Source organism: Hippopotamus amphibius, chromosome 11, assembly GCF_030028045.1.
Source record: "Hippopotamus amphibius kiboko isolate mHipAmp2 chromosome 11, mHipAmp2.hap2, whole genome shotgun sequence".
In the NCBI taxonomy this organism is placed as follows: Eukaryota; Metazoa; Chordata; class Mammalia; order Artiodactyla; family Hippopotamidae; genus Hippopotamus; species Hippopotamus amphibius.
Genome location: NC_080196.1, coordinates 19012953 through 19028432, shown reverse-complemented (window position 1 = coordinate 19028432; position 15480 = coordinate 19012953). Strand labels below are relative to the sequence as shown.

General features: G+C 40.0%; 1 protein-coding gene across 1 annotated transcript; it reads right to left on the bottom strand.

Moving 5' to 3' along the window:
• Positions 1-22: 22 nt before the first annotated feature.
• ACOT13 (acyl-CoA thioesterase 13) lies at positions 23-15348 on the bottom strand. The gene is made up of 3 exons (XM_057700161.1): positions 15126-15348; positions 3831-4015; positions 23-2136 (listed from the first exon to the last, which is right to left on the bottom strand). Exons 1-3 carry the CDS (start codon positions 15204-15206, stop codon positions 1941-1943), a joined length of 462 nt encoding a protein of 153 aa, XP_057556144.1. The 5' UTR covers positions 15207-15348; the 3' UTR covers positions 23-1940.
• Between the last annotated feature and the right edge of the window lie 132 nt (positions 15349-15480).

The following is a 15480-nucleotide window of genomic DNA, read 5'->3' as shown; positions in this document are numbered from 1 at the left end:
TCAAACTCAAAGGTAACAACGATATACTTTTATTTACCATCCATATTCCAGTTATGTTGTTTGTCCTATTTTTTTTTTCATTTTTTTTATTGGAGTATAGTTGCTTTATAATGTTAGTTTATACTGTACAGCAAAGTGAATCAGCTGTATGTATACATATATCCCCTTTTTGGTTTTCCTCCCCATTTAGGTCACCACAGAGCATTGAGTAGAATTCCCTGTGCTATACAGTAGTTTATTAGTTTTCTATTTTATACATAGTATCAATAATGTATATATGTCAATCTCAATCTCCCAATTCATCCCACCTCCACCATCTTTGTGGGGTTTTTTTCCTCCTGTAGTCAGTACAGGGTCATTGCATTCAGTTGTCATGTCTCTAGTCTCCTTTAAATTCGAACATTTCTCCAGGCTGTTTAATGACCCCGACAGTTTTAAGGAGTACAGGCCAATTTTTTAAAACACAGTGTCCTTATTTTGCATTTGAGTAATATTCCTTCAGGGATAGATTTGGATTATGTTTTTTGGGCACATGGGCTTAGTTGCTCCGTGGCATGTGGGATCTTCCTGGAGCAGGGATCGAACCTGTGTCCCCTGCATTGGCAGACGGATTCTTAACCACTGTGCCACCTAGGAAGCCCTAGATTTGGATTATGTATCCTAGCCAATGTCCAACGTAAGGTACGTGCCCTAAAGTTAACATCCAGGAACACACTGTCAATGTGCTCTTTGTTGATGTTCATTTTGATTGGTCAAGGTGATGTTCTGTTTCCCCATTTTATAGTTACTATTTTATATCTACCCCTCCAGATTCACCAGCATTCTGTTACAAGGAAGAGCTCTCCTGCCTGCCATTTATTCAATGTTATTACCTAAACAATATGGAGTCAATTCCTTTCTTTTCAATGCAGTATAATTTTCATGCCTCTCGTCGTTTTCTTGAGCACTTGTTTACTTTCAAGCACAAGATATGTTCATCTTGTAATTTCCCTATCCCAGGCCCCAGCTCTGAAATCAGTTATTTCTCCAAGAAGCCCAAGTTACTTTCCGTGAGAAATGTTAGATTTGGGTTTTCTCTGTGCTCACTGCTACTATCAAGTCTGCTTCTGTCCTTTCAGCAGACAGATCAGCATGCATTCTAATACAACCAAAGGATAATCAACCTTTAATTGTAGACTGTGTTTACAACTTGCAAAGGAAGTTGCTTCCTTTATGATCTTCAGTCATGAAGTGTTAACTAAGATCCCCTGATGCAGAAACTATTATGAATGCCATAGTCAGTAGAACTTTGAGAAATGGACTAAACAATTTGTGAACTTGGTCTTTCCAATAATGTAGATTGGGAGACTCAAGATCTGCGTGGTTTTACGCTAGGTACTAGAAAAGGGGCTAACAGTATGCTCCCCTCCACCACTATAAAATATGCCAATCCTTTACTAAATTCTCAGAAACGCAGCACACCCACTGGACTGTTTCCTTTATCACTAATGTGCTTTGTCTTAAACTTTGTTGAGGACTAGGCAATCTTATTTTCCTATGTGGCCTATGGCTCATCTATTTTGAAGTTCCATAATCTTGAAATTGTGTTAAATGTAGCATTTTAGAGCTGAGAAGGACCGACAGTTCATTAAAGATTAACTGTTAATTTATATTTCTCCTTTAGCTTCATACTGGATTTTAGTTTTAAGGTAATCTTACCTCAAAATGGCCCTGCTAGCTCTGCTTTACCGGTTTTTCAAAACACTTTGAGCTAAGAAGGTTTTCATCCAAGTATCATATATGATTACAAACTAAAAGAGGCTTAAAATGAAAGAATATAGACAACCCTATCCTATATTCCACTTGATCTCTATGGCATTTTCCCCAAAGAAAATATTTCTTCATTATTTCTTCTGGTTGTGAGAATTTATTTTGAAAATTATATCTGTTTCAAATCATATTTACTCTGGACATAATTTGTTGGATTTCTCTACTGCTGGCCTGTTTCCCAGGTGTTTTGTGTGTCTGCCTTGTGCTACTAATTTTCCCGTGGCCTTGTTCATCAGATCCACAGAAGCAAACGCAAGTGTTTTTCCTTGCTTCAGAACATGTGCTGTAATCACTATGTCATCTCCAATATTAGCAGGTGACATGTACCTTGAAAGGAAACATTTAAATTTAGTTAACAACAAATAGTTTTTAAAAGAGGAAGTTGTGTGCCTAACAGTCTTCTTATGTTACTTATTTTACTCCTAAATAGTTTAGGAATAGTGGCAGTAAACTTTCTGTCCTGACTTGAATGGCTGGTCCTGACCAAGTTGTATTTTACTGATTTCTTCTGCACACAAGTTTCTTTTCCCATAAATGCAGGAAGGGGTTTTCAACTGCCCTGCCCCAACCCCTGCCCTTTTTTTTTTAAGTTTCCCACTTCATATTTATTTGGGACTAGTGAAAGACTTACTCGAGCTTTCATTTAATTTGCTTAACTTCCTAAGTAATACTTGGTGTTTACATCTTATCAACATGCAGTATTTACTCAACTCTAAAATGACTTAGTAAGAACTATAAGGAATTAATATGAGGCCCTTTTGACTCTCAGGCAGTTCTTGATGGTGGCCAGTACTTTGCCAACACATACTTTGAAAGGCCAAAATTATGTTTGGCTTATTAAAGATTCTTTAGGATTGTAGCAGCAGTATCTTAGAAGATCATGAAATGCAGTGCTAGGTTGGAAAATCTCTGCTCCTAATAGAGGGTCTTAAGGCAAAGCAGAGTCATCAAGTGGTCTTACCCTCATTACGTGGAATGAGGTAAGGACTGCTGAATAGGCTCACCAGTGCCCGAGCAGATCCTCCTTTTTGTACATCTTAATTTCAAAAGACTATTTGCATCTTGTCCTGTGATTTGCTTACTGTACTCTCAATTTAAGTTATTTCCATAGTAAAGATGGACTGAATGTTAAGTTAGCCTAAGAAAAGATTTAGATTGTTTAAAAACCTGATAACACGTTATTTCCATTGTCCTTGTGTAGTATAACATTGGCTTTCCCACCCTGACCCCTGCCTGCCCTTCCAACAAATATCTTCTGTTGCTTAGGTGGCAAAATCCATTGACTTGAAACTAAATCACTAAACTTAAGTGAGCAGGACACTGGCAACAGTACTAGTTAATGTGGGACTTTAATTTTTTGCATCTGGAAGTGTTTGACCTCTGCAGGCATTTTCACAACAGTGAGTGACAAGCCCGACATCTGGGGTTCTGCTTCCCGATCATGAGAGCATGTCCACGCAGTTGCAGGAAAGGAGCATGTCCGTGCAGTTGCAGGAAAGGATGAAGGACTGCAAAACCGGACATTTGTGCTCACCTTGTTTACAAGGCAATGACAATGTATACGTGAAGGTTTCCTCAACTTTTCTTCAATTTTTATTCAAGCTTTTCTCTATAGGTACTCAATACAACCTTCATGAGACATCTGTACAAGTGGCACTTTTAAGGATTGTATGAAACAGTTATAAACCGTGAGTTTGTGATGATTTTTTTTTCCCCACCAGTATGCATATTAGAAGCTGAATGTTGGCCTTTTTGAGTGTTTAGATCATTCCCCATTTATTACTGGTTATATTACTGATTACTTTTATTATTATTACTGATGTATACTGTACTTGGAAATTAATTCCTCTAGTTCTAGACTCTAAAACCATGGGATATTTTAAGACAAATCTATAGCTGCACTTAAGGATTATCAGCTAAGGGCACCTCATGCCTTGTGTTAAAAATGTGTTTAGTCTCAGTCGTTTGAAATGAGTTATCACACTGAAAAAAGTTATTTGGGGTATACTTTGGATACATACGTTATGTTCATGTCCACACTGACTCCAGGTACTCCCCCTTCTGTGCACAGCAGAGCACATGTTGATATGACATCCACTAAAGTGGCTGTCATGCCGCCATGGAGAGTGCCATTTTTATTGGTATGCTGCTCTTCTACTTTCATTTCACAAATCACTTTCCCAGGGGCAGCAGAAGCAACAGTCACCTAAGTGTAAAAAAAAGAATTTTGAATATTTGGTGGTATTAGTTGGATTAAACTGAGTCATCCCCAAAAAGTTGATTCAGAAATTGAAAATCAAGTTACCAATCTCTCTCGGATAGAAATTAACTCTGATGTAAATTGTTGTTGAAATAAAAAGGAATATTTAGGGAAAAACAGGAGTAGTTTTTCTTAATCTCCACTTCTCTGCAGAAAGAAAACACTCCATCTGAGCTTTTCAGCCTTATGTACAACAATCTGGCATCGTCTCCTTAGAAATTTTGCACCAACAAAGCTAGCAGTCCTTATGATCTGTTAACCCATTATAGTTTTAATTTGGATGTTCCCTACTTTGTGCACAAAGTAGTTTTTAGAACGACTTCATAATGAATGGTTTGAAACAATTTACTGGAAGAAATTCAGTAATTCAATGCATTACTAGAATTAATAAGCTTATACCACAAACCTATTTTAATGTAAAAAAGTTTAGTAGAATCCAGCAAAGTTAAAATGCTGCTTTTAAAGTTCTGCCCCATTAATAGTATCATAATGAAAAAAAATTATATGAAAGATAAAATGTGGAACAATGAATTTAAAATGTTATATCAAACATCTTTAGAAAGGAAACTTAAAGAAAAATACTAGAAATGTGTTTCTTATATCCTACCTAAATTACTGGGAAAAAGCATCATATTTAGAAGTTGGAACTGAACTGTGAATGGAATGTGCTGCGTCCAACAACAGTAATTCTCACCATCACTAGAAGTGTTCAGGCAGAATATGGATGAATATTTTGACGTGTCTGTTTGTAGCTACAGGAAAGGATGTCTCAAGCATCAAATGGTTCAATTCTAGATAACTACCATTTATTGAGCACTTTTATATGTCAGGCACTGTGCCAAAGTCTTTCCACTATATAAGAAGGAAGGGATTGTTTCCAGTTTGTAGTAACTTAAATTCAGAGTGGTTTACTCTCGAGGTCACCCAGGATGTGACAGAACTGAGATTCAGATCTAGGTCTGTCCACCTCCAAGTTCCCCCAGTTGCTAACTACAGAATCTCTAGATATAAGCAGGCTTTATGCTCCTACCAGGAAGACATGTCAGAATTTCACAAACTATAACTTTAGTCATTTGTTGTTGTTTATCCCCTAGAAGGCCCTGACGTATAGCAGAAACAGAACCATAAAATACAAACCATCCTAAATAATGTCATGTTTTGCTTAATGGGTAACCCAGTGGAAAAGTAAATGTTACAACAGGATCAAGTCTATTTATACAATACATGATCTAGCCACAAGATGTCCTTATAAACTAATAATACATACCAAGCAAGCCCAAAGTGTAAACTCACATTAACTGGGGGCATTTACCCGAGTCTCTCAAGCACTGCAATCTAAAGATGAACGAGATCAAATCCCTGCTCTTATGGGGTTCCCAATCTAAAGGAAGAGACACACGTGCACACTGCAGTACCGCGAATTGCTGCACATAGGATAAATACAGGTTGCTGGAAGTGAGTATCTTACTTATCAAAGTGTTTTCAGGGAAGAGACATTAGGAAAGGCATCCTAGGGAATTATCTGTGGACTGAAGGACAGGCAGGAGTTAGCCAGGTGAAGACAGGAAAGATCCAGGCAGTTCAGGAAATATAATCGAATAGGAAAGCCTCATGGTCACCAAAGGTAGTTTAATTTAATTTTAAGGTACGGTGTGTTTAGTAGAGGTCAGTTCTTTTTGTTTTGTTTTTAAAAAAATTTTTTTATTGGAGTACAGTTGCTTTACAATGTTGTGTTAGCTTGTACTGTACAGCAAAGTGAATCAGCTACATGTATACGTATATCCCCTCTTTTTTGGATTTCCTTCCCATTTAGGTCTCTGCAGAGCACTGAGTAGAGTTCTCTGTGCTTTACAGTAGGTTCTCATTAGTTATCTATTCCATAAATTGTATCCATAGCATATATATGTCAATCTCCATCTCTCGATTCATCCCACCCCCCCACTTCCCTCTTGGTATCCATATGTTTGACAAAATTATTTTCTTGTAATGAGAACTTTTAAGATTTACTCTCTTAGAAACTTTAAAAAACCAAATTCGGTATTATTAACTATAGTTACCATGCTATACATTACATCCCCATGACTTATTCTATAACTGAAAATTTGTATTTTTTGATTCCCTTCCCCCATTTCAACCCCACTCCCCTTGCCCCAGGTAACCACCAATCTGTTCTTTATATCTTGTTTTTTTTCCTTTAAATTCTGTATATAAGAAAGGTCATACTTATTATTATCTTTTTCTGTCTGACTTATTTCACTTAGCAGAATGCTGTTAAGGTCCATCCTTGTTGTCACAAATGGCAAGACTTCATTCTTTTTTTATGTCAATATTCCATTGTATGTGTGTATCACATCTTCTTATTCATTTATCCATCAGTGGACACTTAGGTTGTTTCCACATCCAGCATTATTTTAAATAATGCTGCAATGAACATGGGGATGTGTATATCTTTTTGAATTAGTGTTTTTATTTTCTTGGGTAGAGATCAGTTCTTAAAGTTCCATTTTATTATCTAACTTTGGCCGGGATGACAAAAGTTAAATAAATGTCCATTGGATTTTCTACTGCAGAATACTCATTTTTTTTTTTTTTTTAATTTATTTGGCTGTGTCAGGTCTTAGATGCAGCATGCGGGCTCTTTATTGCAATGTGTGGGCTTTTCTAGCTGTGCTGCGCAGACTCCAGAGTATGCGGGCTCAGTAGGTACAGTGCATGGCCTCTCTAGTTGTGGTATGCAGGCACAGACTCAGTAGTTGTGGCACTTGGGCTTAGTTGCCCCACGGCATGTGGGATCTTAGTTCCCCAACCAGGGATCAAATCTGAGTCCCCTTCATTGGAAGGTGGATTCTTAACCACTGGACTACCAGGGAAGTTCCACAGAATACCGATTTTAATTTTTATCTTTTTCCACAACTTCACAACTAGAAAGGCCAAAGAATATAGTAAGATACAAAACTGGTTGAAAATGTACATTGGAATGGAGATACTTTTGTACTAGTCAGCCCAACATGGCAGAGAGATGCTTTTATGTATTGCTAATTCTTTTCTTTTTCTTTTCTTTTTTTTTTTTTGGCTGTGCCACATGGCTTGTGGGAGCCTAGATTCCTGACCAGGGACCAAACCCAGGCCCTTGGCAGTAAAAGTGCAGAGTCCTAACCACTGGACTTCCCTGTGTTGCCAATTCTTGTCTCCCTAAGTAAAATAAGCAAACCAATGGAAGATATAACAATGAAGGGATGTCCTACCCAACCTCCCAGGAGTAAGAAACAGTCTTGTGGGGCAAGAAATCAATGGAGAGCTACCTCTCTGACGAACAGTAGAGCTGGGGGGAGGACACTATTTAAAAAAAAAAATAGATCTCAGTCTCAGTCAAGATATATGCTGTAGGGATCACATGTGTTTATTTGTTTATTAACTATGGCTAACTTTACGTTAGAGACCATGCTTAGAAATATACATGCATTGTCTTACAGGCATTGAGACACTGTCTGACCCTCACAAATCTTTGAAGTAAAGTCTTTTTCATCTCCAATGGACCCAGGTGTCTCAGGCTTAACTGCTAGGTAAAACTGCCTCCCCTCACATCTCACCTGGACTGCTGCAGACAACTAGGACCTCATGCATTGGGAGGAGGGTTACACATCCTCACGTGTAACCTTTTATGATACCACAGGATCAGAAATATAGCTGCCGTGGCCCCAGTAATCCTGTAGGTTGGACGACTGCAATAGATTGGCAAGAACTTTTATGGCTCAGCCCAGTCTGACACCATCGACTTCTCAGTTTAGCATCAAAATGGTCTTAAATGGACACGCACTCATACAGTCATCTGCCCCTTTTCTGTATGGCCTGCAGTGTGCTGTCTCTTCCCTGCACCTCATGCATTCACATGAGTTCATATGACTCATGCCACCACGGCCTCCCCGCACCCCACCCCCAACCTGCAGGCTGAGATTCTATCACAGAGAGATATGCTTCAGGTGACAAATACAGTCTCTCCTTTCCTCAATTAGCTTCTCAGTAAAGACACTGAGAAGGCATGCCTAATAATCAACAGCAGCGAAGGAGACAGTCCCTAATAGGAAGCTCTGTCCAGATCCCAGAATGCTCTTAGGCCTTGAGGTTTCCAATCTTTCTGGTCTTTAAGAGTCACTGCCATCACCAGGACTGCGGCTGACTGCTGAGCAGCCCACACAGGGCCTCAGCTACTGCATAAAGAAACACGTCTCTGGCTCTGTAAGGGTGTCTGTCTGTAACAGGCCTCAAGGAGTGGCACATGGTGTGAGAAAACCTGTGTGTACATAAAAACGTGAGTCAATCAAGGAGACCGAACGTTAAAGACCATACGTATGCACAGAAGCACAGAGAACAGGTAATATTGGTGGATGAGAATTTCATGTATTTGTGAAGGAGGCTGTTTTCAAAGCAGTTTAATGGACATAGCTGATTTCATATGTGACACAGTGCAGATAGCAGAGGAAGTGTGTCTGAGGATAATGCATAAATGCACCTGCATATAAGCAGGAAAGGAGGTAAAGAGTAGGACAGAAGGTGGCAGTGTGATGGGGTGGCAACGGCAAGAAAAAGAGATGAAAATCATGTTAAGGGGCCATAAAAAGGCATAAGCTATTCAAGTCCCATAGTTCAGCCGTGTTGCTGTATCAGCCCAGCATTTTGGTTTGATAATAAATGTATGTTTTAGTAGCTTAATTACACAGGTGACTAGACCAATAGTTAAGAGTGCTAGTTCTGCAGCCAGACTTAGGCAAGATCCTTAACTGAGGTTTCCTTAGCTGTAAAGTCGAGATGACAGCACTACCCTTATAGAGTTTTATAAAGATTAAGATAAAATTCTAAGTTAGAACAGGGCCTGGCATATCACAGGTGGTTAAAACATTTAAATTCTCATCCTTATCAAGGCTGTGACTCCAACACAACCATCAAACTGAAAACTGGTTTGGATAGTCTCACATGGATTTGCTTAAAACTGCCCAGTCGGAATTGTTTCCATTGCCAAGATCAAGGATGACTTAATTACTAAATTCAGTGGATGCTTTTCGGCCTGTCCCTTACTTGACCTCTGAGCATTCTGCAACATCTAAACTGTTTTCTGGCCTTTCCTTAACTTCCACATTGACACCTCCTGGTTTTCTTCCTCTTCCACTTGCCACTCTACCACCCCTTTGCTTGCTCCTATTCTGCAACGCCTACCAAGAGACAGAGGGTCAACTAATCATTCAGATTCGCAAGCCCACCAAAGGCTACACTTGGTACCAGTTTCACTCAGGATCCAGGACAGTTTCTCTAAGGTTAGGTACTATAATACGGTATTAACGCGCGGGCAGGGAACAGACAACTTGGGTTTAGATCCCACTTACTAGCTGTGAGACCTGAGAAAAGTTTCTGTTTTCTCATGTGTAAAATGGGGATAACAGTACTTGCCTCATTGGGTTGTTGTGAGGATTAAATGAAATAATGTAGGTAAAGTGTTTAATGCAGCGTCTGGCTCAGAGTGCTCAATAAATGTTAGTTATTACTGAAAATGCCAGAAATGTGAAAATGACTCCAGCCCACTTGCTTCTCTGCTTGCAGTCAGAACTTTCACTCTGCTTACTTTAAGAGGCTTGAACAAATCCTGAAGGTGCTTTTCTGAAGGTGAATATGATCCTATCAGATGCCCTGTCTTCTATTCTATGTTCAGTTCCTTTCTGAGCGTACCCCAATGTACCCAACTGATGGTAAAAGTCCCAGCTCCCAGATAAACAGCAAAGTCCCCTGATAAGAGTCCTCAAGATGTATGTAGTATAAAGCAGCTCTATGGAAGGAGGGAAAGTGATAAAACTCATGAGTGACGTAAGCCATGACCAATTTAAGGTAGTTACACCCAAGGTCTTCTAAGGGCAGACACTCCCATATGTAGAACTGCCCCCAACCCTGGAGTCATCACTCCTCTTTCCCTCCTATCTCACTATCCAACCCATCAGTAAAGCCTGTCAGCTCTATCTTCAAACAAATCCAGAATGCCAATCACTTTCCCAGCCCCCATCACCTACTCAGTATACTTCCACTTGAGTCCAAGCTGTCATTTCTCTCCGGTTGTTACAGATGCCTCCCAACTTACCTGTGTGCCTTTTGTCCATTCTCAGTCTCAGCAACAAGAGTGCTCCTTTTCAAATGCAAGTCATGTCACTCTTCTCTTCAAAACTCTCTAATGGAAATCCATTTTACTCAGAGTAAAAACCAAAGTCCTTATACAATTAAGCTGTACATGGTTAGTTCATCTCCAAATCGTCCCTTCCTGGTCTCCTTGGGAATCCTCTCGAAACACCGCAAGCACAGTGTGGTAAATTCCCAGGGCCTTCACATTTGCTGTTCCCCAGCCTGGATCAGTCTTCCCCTTGGAGTATCTATTACCTGCTCAGATCTTTACTGGAATGTCACTATTTCAGTGATGTCTTCCTAGATGACAGTATTTAAAACTGAACTTTCAAAAAAGAATTCCATGCGAATACATATTTCAGGGAAAAACATGTAAACTCTCCTGTCCCACTACTGTCTATCATTGCTCTCTGCTTTCTTTTATAGCACTTATCACCATCTAACATACTATATATTTTATTTACTAATTTTGTTCAGTCTTTGATTTACCACAACACAACAGAAGTTCCACGAGTGGGAGGACTTTTGTCAGCTTTGTTCACTGGTATAAAATTCCCGGTGCTGGGAATGGTGCCTGGCACATAGTAGATACTCAAATGTGCGTTGAATGAATGAATACAGTCAAATCTGAGGGTCAACTCTGAGCATTCTTCAACCATGTGCACAGCATTTAGTAGCTTCAGCAACTGATTGAACAAACCATAGGGAGTATCTTCTATGTGAAAAGCATTCTACTAGGCACTGACAAATGCTTATTAAGCATCTGCTATGGACTTGCTCCCAAAGAGCTCTCAGTGAGGAGAGGGAAGACAGGAAAATCAACAGATATTTTCAATAATGTATAGTAAGTCCTATGATGAAAGTTAGCCACGGTATAAGAAGTGAATCAGAGGAAGATGGTTGGAGATACCAGGGAAGTCTTTCTAGGGACAGTGGGTGCTATTTGAAAAGGACACTGAAAGATAAAAGTGAAAATGGGAGCCAACTGGGTCAAAGGTAGAGGATCCAAAAATAAGGAGCGTATGAAACAACAGAGGCTATAAGAGAAGACCAGAAACAACAAAAGTTAGCAAATGGGTGCCATGGGAAGCAAAACAAAGCCCTACGGAGGAGCTAAGAGGAATTTAAATATTCCTTGAAGATTTAGCCAGCTGAAGTAACATGCTACTCTTGTTCACTGGAGTGGTGGTGATGGTGAGAGAGGTGCTAAGAAGGAATATAAGCAGTCACTATATTTTTTCCCAAAGGCTGGCAAATGGCAGATTTTATTGAATCATTCTAGAATGCCTATAAAGGTGAATGCTATGAAGGCCTCTATCACTTTAATCACACTGGCAAGATTTCTCTCAATTACAGCTTCTCTACTGCCTTGAACCTCGAAAAGAGGGGCTAATAGGGAAGGACCTTCCTCACCACCTATAGACTGAGGATCGGGGCTATTCACTCCTCCAGATCTCCTCTCAAGGACAGTACAAACTTGGGTAGAGTTTTTGCAGCTGCTCTAGTTTAGAATGTAGTATCTGAACAGTCATTCCCAGAAAGGAAGGATGCCCGGCAGGAACGTAAATATGGTGAGCCAATTATGATAAAGCCACAGGTCAAACAGCAAAAAAGAAGTTTAAATAATCTCTGTTTACCGAGGAACAGCATTCCAGAAATACCTATGGGCATATCATGTTGATAAACTTTAAATAATATCACTGTCCTTTTGTGGTAGATCCAAAGCCTCAAAGTTTTTCTAGTAAGTATAAGGTCTATTCTTACCTTCCTAACCATTTCTACAGTCTTCAAAAGCTCCTTGTCTTTCTCAACCCTGTATGTCCTCAAGGTTCAGTCCTAAATCCTTAATGCTTCTCTCTAGTCTGTGTTCTTCCTCTTGAGACATCTCATTCATCTACACATCTTCACCTCTCATTTCCACAAGGATGACTCTACACAGTTTCACCTTGCTTCTGAACTGCCCTCCCTTATTTCTTTGTGTGTTGGATTCCACATGGTATTTCCAGATCTCACCTGAGATTCTTGAGGTATCTTCTTCCACATGTGTTATTGTGAGGGAAAGAGTCCCATTGGCAAGTAACTTAAACATAAGGTGAAACATGTTTATTTATTGTAGAACTAGTCAAAAGTTTTAATATATAAAAGAGATACAATGGCTCCACTCATATAAGGTACATAGAGTAGTCAAATTCAGAGAGACAGACTGTAGATGGTGGTTGCCAGGGCTGGAGAAAAAAAAGGGAATGAGAAGTTATTGCTTAATGGGTAGAGTTCCAGTTTTGCACATGGAAAGAGCTCTGGAGATCAGTGGTGGTGACGGCTGTACAACCATGTGAATGCAAAAATTACTATTGAATTGAATACTATAATATGGTTAAGATGGGGAATTTTATGTTATGTGTATTTTAACCACAATTTTAAAAAGGGGGTATATAACATCAATATTTTCTGAAATTATTTATTCATAAGAGTTTTTTTCTCAGGGCACATCTGACGGGACTGTTCCCTGGAACCCACTTTTCTCCTCTCCTAGGTGATAAACTCCTAGAGGGCAAGGAACTGTGATTGGTATTTCTTTATAATCTCAGAGTACTCAGTTTGTTGACTGATTTAAAAGTGATCTTACTACATGAGCAGGACATTTTTTGGGGGGTGGGGTGGGGCATAAGTCATTTCTTAGATTTTGATTCTGTCAGTTGGCAATTTAGGCTGGGCTTGCCTGGACTCATTCTTGTTTCTACAGACAGCTGGCAGGTTGCTAGGAGCTGGTTGACTTTGATGGTGTCATTCACATGTATGGTGCTTGGTGCTGGCAGTTGGCTGGAGTGATGGGAGTGACAGACCACATGTAGGACATTCATTTTGAGTGTTAGTTTTTCCGTAGCAGTGTTGTTTTTTTTTTTATAAAAGATAGGTTTTCTGGATATTTATAAACACTGATAAACAGGGGTTTTAAAAAGAGAACAGGCTTAAATAAAAGAAGTTCTAATGTACAATCTCATGCATTGACTTGACATCTGTACCAGGGCTACTTTTGCAATTTGCCTTCTTCAACAGATCATTTTTAGAGGAACAGAAAGTCACCATCATTTATCAGATTCTATATATCAGGTCAAAACATTTGTCCAAAACACAAAATCCCCAAAGTGTTATTCTACATGATTCACTGACTTTGTGGGAGTGGATGATCAGGCCGACTTGAAACAATAGTACAATAGTACTGTGCATCTCACTTGCTTCTCACACCAGAAACATTATTCCTTCTCGCCTTTGCAAAAGCAATGAGGCAAGAGGACAAGTGTGTCTTAGAGACCATATACAACTTTACTCTAGTTTAGTTTTAACAATATTCCTGGAGTTTAAAATCTTGCACTTAAAAGTGAGCATTTCTTGCCTTGAAAAATCTCGTATCATATTTAAATCACCAAAGGGACAATTCTTTGACAAAATAATTTTGGCAGTCAAGGTCCACTGAGGCACAAAAACCACACTTTAAAGAACTGCTAAGCAGAGATTCAGAGAAAGACATTCTGTCCCATGCCAACACACACAGAAATCACATGATTTGAACAACCAACTCAAAGTTCAGCGCAAAGTCATAGTTAATAGATTCTTAGGAAGAGCAAGAGAGTAGCAATTTATCTAGTTTTGACCTAGGACAAAGGGAATGATTAAGAGGGTGGTTTAAATCAAGTTTTCAAAACCTCAGCACTGTTGACATTTGGACTGGACATTCTTTGTTGTGGGGAAAGGGAGAAGGATCCTGTGCAGTGAGGTGTTTAGTAGCATTCCTGGCCAATCCCACCACTCCCACCACACTCCAGTTGTGCTCAAAAATGTCTCCAGACACTGCCAAATGTCCCCTGGGGAGCAAAACCACCCTCAATTGAGAACCACTGGTCTAAATCACGTAACCTTAAAATTTACGGTAAAAGAAACCAAGGTCACGGCTGGATTTATAGATCACTACGCATAAACCTATACTTTTGTGAGCAACTCTGCCCACATGAAACATAAACTACAAAATCCATTTTTGATCAAATTAACAAAGACAGAGCACCTACTATGATGCTGACTCGTGCAATTAACATGGTAGCCACTAGTCACCTGTCAGTATTGAGCACTTGAAACATGGCTAATACGAAGTGAGATGCGCTGTAACTGTAAAATTCACTTCAGGGGATTTCAAAGATCAAGTACAAAAAGTTAGTACTCGTTTGTATTGATTACATGTTAAAATATTTTGGATATAATGAGTTACTTAAAATGTTTTACTAAAATTAATTGCACTTCTTTTTAAAATGTTTATAATATTGTAATAATTACATAATGTTGCAATTATAAAATTATTACAAAATACCTCATTCAAAATGCAGCTGGGAAGCCCTGAAGGGGTAACTTTCCCCCACTTACCACTCCTCCCAGCTTACTTTATAAACCCCAGCAGGGAAGGGAAAAGGTTTTCTCCACGTCCAGCAACAACCCAGCTACGGAGAAACCTCTGCAACTCAACCAATGAGAAACCACCACAGCCTCGGCTCTCCTCTCCTCCAAAGAACTTGTTCAAAACAGCCCGTCTCAACTCTCTCCTCTCCTCTCTATAAAAGAACAGCAGAGGACTTGCCTATGGTGGGCCACAGTTTGCATGGCCAAAAAAGCAATTCCTCTGCTGTCCCCGAATAAACCCATTTTGCTTGGCTAAGCCACTTCACCTTTCCGTTTTAAAGACGGGCAGATCAATATAGGCACACCTAGCACACAACTGTGCTCTATTAAAGTAGTACTATTGTTACTAAGGTGAATTTAGGGACGCAGTCCAACAGAACCTAGCCAGACAATTTATGCAGAGCTCACCACGAACCAAGCATGGTTCTTTCTTTCCCTTCGCCTCCAATACCTTTTCCAAAATTCTGTCAAACCCGAGAGACTTGCTTGAAAGCTTTATCATCTCCAGCACACTCCCTGCCTTACAGCTCATCGTGGACCGTTCTTCAGCTCCTAGGCCCCACTCAGGAATGATTCTCGGAAGAGCAGCGAAGCCCGGACGTTCCCAAAAGAGCAAGGGCAAACGAGCGACTGGCTTACAGGCCTCCGGGCCCGCGGCTCGCTGCAAGCCCGCCTTCGCGTACTCCCGCGGCCACTGTCCTATCGCGGCTCACGCACTGACGCGCCGCGCCTCGCCGTGACCGCGCGCGCACGCGCTGTTTTGCCTTCGCCAGCACGAGCCAACTTTCCTGCTGCGCATGCGCGCT